We start from the raw sequence: 7,759 nt of genomic DNA, 5'->3' as shown, positions 1-7,759 counted from the left end.
AGAAGAAATTAAGGTTGGTGAGATACAGATTAAATAAATATTTTTACATAAAGTTTCAAGTTAAAAATACTTTCTTAAATCAAATAGATTTATTAGTTAAAAAAAATTAAAATTTACTATTTTATTCTTACCGATTGAAAATTTGCCTTTCTATTCACTTAGTGCAAAATGGGGATGAAAAATGATAAAAAGTTTATTTTTGTGTAAATCAGGGGCCAATTTGAATACAGTTTAAAGAAACATGGTGTCTAATTTTGTAATTCAATAAATTTACTGTTCAGTGCCTTTTATGGTTGGTTCAGTTCAAGTTTCTCTCGACCACGCACATATCAACTTCTTCTCGTAAATCTTTGGACCCAACACAACACCGTTTCTTCAGGTGACTCTCTCTCTCTCTCTGCAATATTTCTAGATTTTCTGCTATTCTTTTGCCCATCTTTTTCTCTATTTAGATCACAGTACACGCCGTTGCTTCAGTGATTAATTTTCTTGGATTTTTTCTAGTTATGGGCCACCGAAAATCTTTAGACAATATATAGAGCTTTCTTGATCTTTAGATAGTAATCTTCAATTTCTTGAGCCTATGACACAAATCTGAATTTAAGTTACCATTTTGAATGGAAAATCTTGACGGGTGAGTCCAGATTTAATGGTTTAGTGTTCTACAAATTGGTGGATTTCTGATTGGTGAGACAAGATTATGGGTTAGATCAGTGAGATTTATCAATAGATGAGAGTTTTTTTTATATTTAATGATCAGAATTTAGGAATTTAAATTGTTGTTTGGTAGATTTTATTGTATAGAGAGACTGAAATTGTTGAATTTGGTTACTGTTCTTGTTGATTCATGTCGCTGCCTGACACGAACCAAATTTTAACGACTCTTCCAAGTGGCAATTAGCTTCAGTGTGGATCTATTTAAATATAACTTTTTGAGTGTTAGTTTTGTAGGATATCTGTTTTTCTTTTTCTCAATTCGAAATTCCAACCAAAATTTATGTTCTTCAAGGACAACTGAAACTTCAAAATAATTGAAGTACTAGCATCGAAAGATGATGCGAAGTCATCCTTTTGTGAACTTCCGTTTGCCAAATTTTTTGGTGGTCGTTCACTTTTGCACTTTTTGATCTTGTGTTTGCTATTTTTTTTTTTTTTTTTGTTCTTTTTTTGGTTATATGATCCGACTTTTGATAAGCTATATCTGTGACTCGTTTCGAACATGAATGCATGAAGGCATAACTTTTTAGATTGTCTGCATTTTCCATTAGGCCTTCTGTCACCCTGCCTTCATGCCCTTGTTTAGGATGGGGGTTGTCAATTTGCCCACGTCCTCAATCTTGCCATTATTTGGTGCTTTAGCTGTCACCTGCAATTTCCCATTTAGGTACTAAAACATTTTTATCTGGAAACCCACATAACAAGCACAAATATTGCTTTTGGCTTTATTCTGCTAAGAAAAGATTCATGGGGGTTGGGGTTTGAGGGGAGGTTTTGTTGGGTACTGAGCTTCCTTTAGTTTATCTGATGTGGAATTTTGGATGCTATGTGTTTAGAGAGTTGTATGCAGGGACACCACTATTCTGTGTAATTCTGTCTTTTAGCCTGGACTGTCCTGATGTTGGGTTGCCTTATAATGTGTGTGATATCTGTTGCTGCTGTTGTTTATGTGCATGGATCCTTACACAAGCAACTTGAATTTGTTACTGGAGGAGTTATCTTTTTCATATTGTCTACTGCTAATTTTCCTTCATACTGATACTTAATGTTTTAGTGTCTCGTTACAATATAATTGAAGAATGGATGCCAATAGGGGTCAGAATGGAATTCAGCTCCTGCTAGCTGCAGAACAGGAAGCTCAGCATATTGTTAATGCTGCCAGAAGTGGTGAGTATTTTCTTTCTTCAGCCCTTTTTGGCAGCTTAGTGAAAATTAAAGCTCTTCTGCGATTCAGTTTAAATCAGCTATCATCCCTTTGCTTCCCTAAGTTTCAATGTATAAAATCTTTGATATTGACATCATCATTTATAAATACACTTGGTAGTTTAAGAAACTATATTATGGATTTGCTAGGGATTGTTTGTTACTATAGCTATTTTTGAGAAAAATGCCATCTTGAATATATTGATTAAATGCAACTAAATATTGTAAGGTATTACTAGATTCGCTATGTTTTCTTTGTAAAAACTTCTAATACTTAAACAACAATTTCAAATTGCTTTTTCAACCGAAAAAAACATTTCCAATTTCAGTGCCAAATAGATTATATTTTGAGTTGTCCCCTCAAGCCCTGATTGTGACAAGTTACTGGCTTCAAGGCTACTTAATCCGTAATGTTAATGTCTTAGGAGAAATTAACTGCAAAACAAGATTATAGTTGTGTCTGCATGCTGCCATGGTGTATAGAAGAGAGCTGGCAGAATAGGCTGGGTTCTAATAAGGTAGTCTTAGGAAGCATCAGTTTTTTAGCCCGTAATATACTTGCTAGCTGCTTTTTATGAATTTTTAACCGTAAAACCCCTCTATATGTCAAACAAGAACTACACAATATATAAACATGCAGAATATGGGTTGAAGGAAAAATTTAGTTTTCAAATGGCCATCAAGGCTCAACCTTTTTAACTGTACGTACCTTCGATAAGTTTACTTTTGATGGAACCAGTTCTTGTTTTAAGTTTGAACAGATTGATCTCCTCAGTTTTTGTTCTTCAAGAAGAAAAAAATGGTTGGTGGTAGTCATCACATTGGTGGAGAGCTTGAATCCTGATGTTAACTTAACCTCCTCCTGTTTCTTTTTCTGTCCAGCAAAAATGGCTAGACTGAAACAAGCCAAGGAAGAGGCTGAGAAAGATATTGCTGAATTTCGAGCTCACGTGGAAGCACAGTTTCAGAGGAAGGTTGCAGAGGTGAGAATGTCAAAATAAAAGCCTCAACATTAATTTGTTCATATCCCTTTTCATTCTCAAGTATCAGCCTATAACTTCAGTTCATGGTGATTCACATCATAATTTCAAGTAAATAGGACATACATTAGAACAGGCATTTTTATGATAAAGTTTTCGTGTTAATGGCCTTATTCTTTTCCTTCGTGATTATCATTTAAATAGTTTTTGACTTTTTTGGCGAATTTTTAGTTGCCATTACAACTCTCTTGCACAGGCATCAAAATTAGATTGTCTGATAGCTACTTTTGCTGCATTGCTATAATATTTACTTAAAAGCTGACTTGAGCCTACTTACAAACCTTAAAACAGAGTAGCGGGGACTCTGGTGCTAATGTGAAGCGGCTGGAGCAAGAAACAGAAACAAAGATTCATCACCTCAAGACAGAGGCTTCAAGAATTTCTCATGATGTTGTACATATGCTTCTGAAGCAAGTGACAACAGTAAAGAACTAGGACTCTTTTCTAAGCTAAGAGGGTAAATGCATTAAATGCTCTCTTTCTGCAAGTACGATTTTGATTCAGATATTGATGTTCTGACTCAGTGAGGTTGCATGCTTTTCAGTTGTTTCTAAAGTATTTGTAATTTGTATTGCTTTGATTATGTTCCTTTATAAAATAAATTACTCATATTTATTATTGCCCCTCCTAGAAACCTAACTTCTTTTGGAGGAGGTCTTGTTTGTTATCCTGTGTAGCAATATTGTATTTTCCTTAAATTACAGTTGTCTTGTTGATTTCTTATAGCTGTGTTTAGTAGCATTGTTTTCTGTAAGAGAGAAGGGATAGTTCAAAGTTGCAGAATTGCAGAATTTATACAGAAAGGGAAAAAAATGCATTTTAGATCCCTTGAACTTTGCATGTTTTCTCTATTGAGCACCTATAGTTTTTATTTGTCTACATTGAGTCCTTCAACTACTATTTTCGTACAGATTAAGGATTTATTTTTTCTTTTTTATTTTTTTCTATCTAACTTCTTGTTTTTCAAACATAATAAAGCAAAGATTTTCTTTTCCTTCCTCACTTCCCTTTTTCATCTTGTAAACATAGTGTAAAGAAATAAGGGCTTGTTTGGTTTGGTTCACTTTAGAATTTGGGAAGGGATCATATTTTCTGAATTAGATTTTGATTTTCCGGTGTGTTCACAAAGAATCTTTTTTTTGTTTTGTTTTTTTGATATTTATATTTGAATAGCTTAAATTTTTATTTTGAAAGATTTAAAGTATAATTCTTTTTAGTTATATAAAAAATAAATTTGACATCTATTTTTCTCTTCTATTACATTTCTGCACTGCTCTGCGATTCCCTGTGGTAGATTGACTCTATCAAATTCAAGACATAAAATGAAGAATATATATACATCTTCAGTAGCAAATTGCAAGATTCTGTATATTGGCAAGGAGCAGGCAGAAAATTGTGGGTTGGTATGAGAATCTACAAGCCTATTGGAGTAGAGAAGGCAATCCCTGATTCTTTTAAAGACAGCTATACATATCAGCTGATAAATTATGACAATTTGTGTATAAATTAATTTGGAGTTAAATGCTATTGGTATTCAATTTTTATAGGTGAAGTGCTGAGAAATCCTGCAATATTTGTTCTACCACTATTCCACAAGCAAAAACACCAAGTCCAACAAGTGCAGGCCTTGCTCTTGATAGCACTTTTTCACTATTGTCTTCTCTTAACTCTCTGTCATGCATAGCCCAGGCCATAGCAGGTGGAAGAACTCCATACAGCATTGTCATGCAGTATCCTCCCTGTTCCAAATTAACAAATCCCTTATAAAAATGACCATCATCTTCAAATAGCTTCATTTATGATATTAACAATAAAAGAAAAATACATAATTGTAAACAATTTCATGGCCGCAAATAATGTTCACTTACAGCAAAATCTGTAGCAGCAGAGAAGGCATCTGGCACTGTGGTTGAGACAAGTAAAGTTGGAGCAATAACTATTGTCATTGCTGTTAAGCTGATTTTATTTCTTCCCCACCAATTTCTCAAACCAAATACCTTATTTGGTTCCTATAATAGTTTTGGAATTGTGTTATACTACTATTAGCAATGTGCTCCAACATATTATTATATGATAGAGTTTAAAAAAAATAAAAAGGAACAGAAAAAGTTGCTACCTGTAATGATATCTGTGTAGTGGATGAAAGATTTTTAAGTTGCTCCTTAAAGAACTCAGAGAAGCCTAACAGAGTGCCAATTAGTGATGTTCCTACTGCCAAAAGTGAAAAGGCCTCTACCAAGTATGACACTCCACTCCATCTCACGCTGGACCAAGAAGTTGAAAAGAATGTAAGGACCTAGTTTTGGCATTTTTGTTGTTAATATCAGTTCTTGGTTCAAAGTTCAAGGACAAATTTCTTTAGAAATAAATAGTAGATGGTGTTCTTTATTTCATCAATTAGTTCGCTTAGGTAATACAAAATTTATTTGAAGTACAAATAATCAAAACCAATCAAAGGTAGATTACTTCAGCTATTGAAATAGTTTGGTTAAATTGACAAAAGTTGTCTTTGAACTCTAAAAATTCATAATTTTAGGGAATTATTATAATGATGTGTAATAGCAATACCAAACAGGATATAGATTACCTCATCAGCAATTCAACAGGATCAACAACTTGATCAGTATGCGCCGAAAGACCAAGAGCAATTGCATCCCAAACAAGCAATATTAACATTGGAACAAGGCTACCAAGAAGAACTGAAGTCCTTAAGCGAGGCAAATCACCACCCAAATAAGCACAAAGGACTGCAAGAAAAATACAATTGCACCACAAACAAAAAAAAAAAAAGCTTTAATTACCCCTAATTATCATAACCTTAATAAAAGTATTCTAAAGCTTCAAATATTCAAGTATATTTGTATATTTACCAGGGGCTAAATCATGATAGACAAGAGAAAATATAATTACAGGAATTGTAGAAGGAACTTTTCCCCAATCACCACTTCCTTCAAATCCTGACCACCCTCCAAATACAACTGCTACCACCTCAATAGCTAGCAGCAAACCTGTTCATCAATTCCCTTATTCTCAGTGTTCACATATATTAACAATATGAACATTTCACAAGAAACTTATGCCTATCATGATGTATGTTGCAGTTATATGGAAATGCCTTACCACACCCTTCTCCAATAGCTTATTATGCTTGTTTGATTGAGTAATTTTTAGTTAAGGTGTGTTACAGTGGACAAACTCCTGCACCCCAAGGGTATAGCAATTTGAGTTAAAAATTATATTGGTGTCATAAGTTATGCCAATTTAAGTTTTACTTCTAAACATGTTTATGTTTTTTAAAATAGCATTTATTGATTAATTAGTTGTGTTCATATTAGATACCTATCATTGAAGCAGTGAGCCATTGATTGACTTGATCAGTAGCTGCAGTGCCGCCAAAAGAAATTAGCAATGAAAAGATTGCAGTGAAAAAGCAGCCTGAGATTGATGCAGGAAGATTGATCAAAAGGGAAAGGAGCTCTCCAGATTTGGAACTATATGCAATCATTGAACTATAACCCAGAAACACATGTCATTGTGGCTAGATTTCCTCCCCAGTCTCCTAATGTCTCTTGAGCCATAGTTCTTATGGATATCACATCTAATTCTCCTTTTTCTTCTTTTTTCTTCTTTTTCCACAAACCCACATTGATTTCAATAAGTAATAGTGCTTCAAGTAAGAGAAAACCCCAACATACAATAATTGATATTGAACTTGGAATAATTCCCTGCAATGTGAAATTATATTGATGAAAATTCCCTTTTCTTTTGTGATCCTTTCTCAATATATGATCAACAAACTTGAATAATATGATCAATAGGTGGGGATAGCTACTTTCCATGTGTATAAATGAGAGAGTGAGAAGAGAATTACAGCAGAAGAAGCTTTCTGAGGGAGAGCAAGTATCCCTGAACCAATAGTTGTACCAATAATAAGAGCAATTGCCCCAACAATGCTTCCTTTATTCTTAGCTACTACCTCAATATTTGGCTTCTCCTCAGTCAATTCCATGGGACCTCTCCTTATTGCCTTTGCTATGAAGGGTCTTTGAACAAGCCATTTCCTTTGATCTTGCTGCTGCCTTTTGCAACCACAGCTGCCATATGAGAAAGAGAATAAATTGAAAAAAAAGATTCATTTATATAATTAAAAAATTTAACATAGAGAATAATAAAGAAAGAGCGAGTGAGTATATTAATTAAATGATTACTTCATACATTTTGTACTTGAAGAAGCAATCTTTTGTGCTTTTTATATGGTGAGAGCATTCTGCCCATGGTGGAAATAGCTTGCAATATTTCTGGGTTTTGGGATACAAGGAAGGAGATGAAGGCCTGCACTGAAAATCCATATGGGTTTGAGAGAGAAAGAGCTATGAAATGTATGGACAACAGATTGAAGCTTAGTTCCCAAAAATCTTGGAAGTGGACCATTCTATAAGAATTTGATTGGTTAATCAGTCCATAAGTTGCTTTGCGACCATCACAAGATATGTTGTGGAACAGAACTGAGGACTCTGTTTAGCTAAAGGCCTAAAGCCTAAGCCCATTTTCATTTTTCTGAAAATATATCAGATGCAGTGGACCATATTTTTGAAAATGTGTAATTGAGTTGAAAAGTTTAGGGCCCTTTCTCTCCTGAGTTTTCTGACCATGTCTTCAGTTGCCTAGTCAATGCCACCAACCTCTGCTCAATAAAATAAGATTTCCATTTTCTTTTTTTAACAGAACCTAATTTAGGAAAAATGAATTTTGGGCTTCACAGGATATTTTTACTGGGTATAATCAAATAATAATGGAGT

The 7,759-nt window shown here is 34.0% G+C and overlaps 1 protein-coding gene and 1 pseudogene across 4 annotated transcripts; one reads left to right on the top strand and one right to left on the bottom strand.

Moving 5' to 3' along the window:
* Positions 1-221: 221 nt before the first annotated feature.
* LOC105645322 (V-type proton ATPase subunit G 1) lies at positions 222-3,627 on the top strand. 3 transcript variants are annotated; one of them, XM_012230897.4, is made up of 4 exons: positions 222-379; positions 1,772-1,884; positions 2,803-2,903; positions 3,252-3,627. In XM_012230897.4, the coding sequence occupies exons 2-4, from the start codon at positions 1,797-1,799 to the stop codon at positions 3,393-3,395; spliced, it is 333 nt and encodes a 110-aa protein (XP_012086287.1). In that variant the 5' UTR covers positions 222-379; positions 1,772-1,796; the 3' UTR covers positions 3,396-3,627. The 3 variants fall into 3 exon arrangements, with proteins under 3 accessions (XP_012086287.1, XP_012086293.1, NP_001294895.1); XM_012230903.4 differs by having other exon boundaries at positions 247-379; positions 1,796-1,884; NM_001307966.1 differs by lacking the exon at positions 222-379 and having other exon boundaries at positions 1,797-1,884; positions 3,252-3,395.
* Positions 3,628-4,269: 642 nt separating this feature from the next.
* On the bottom strand, positions 4,270-7,390 carry LOC105645448 (uncharacterized; annotated as a pseudogene). The gene is made up of 8 exons (XR_016321327.1): positions 7,176-7,390; positions 6,832-7,054; positions 6,300-6,685; positions 5,831-5,968; positions 5,548-5,707; positions 5,077-5,224; positions 4,829-4,969; positions 4,270-4,699 (listed from the first exon to the last, which is right to left on the bottom strand). The product of XR_016321327.1 is annotated as an uncharacterized LOC105645448 (transcript).
* Between the last annotated feature and the right edge of the window lie 369 nt (positions 7,391-7,759).

Source organism: Jatropha curcas, chromosome 6, assembly GCF_041381405.1.
Source record: "Jatropha curcas cultivar XTBG-Jc1 chromosome 6, XTBG_Jcur_1.0, whole genome shotgun sequence".
Taxonomy (NCBI): domain Eukaryota; kingdom Viridiplantae; phylum Streptophyta; class Magnoliopsida; order Malpighiales; family Euphorbiaceae; genus Jatropha; species Jatropha curcas.
The sequence above is the reverse complement of the archived record's forward strand: the minus strand, read 5'-3'. Positions and strand labels throughout refer to the sequence as shown.

Excerpts from the sequence above, each read along its gene's own strand:
- LOC105645322 (XM_012230897.4), top strand. The coding sequence starts at position 1,797 with ATGGATGCCAATAGGGGTCAGAATGGAATTCAGCTCCTGCTAGCTGCA. Across the intron at positions 1,885-2,802 it reads TGTTAATGCTGCCAGAAGTG|CAAAAATGGCTAGACTGAAA; the intron begins GTGAGTATTTTC and ends TTTTCTGTCCAG. Across the intron at positions 2,904-3,251 it reads TTCAGAGGAAGGTTGCAGAG|AGTAGCGGGGACTCTGGTGC; the intron begins GTGAGAATGTCA and ends ACCTTAAAACAG.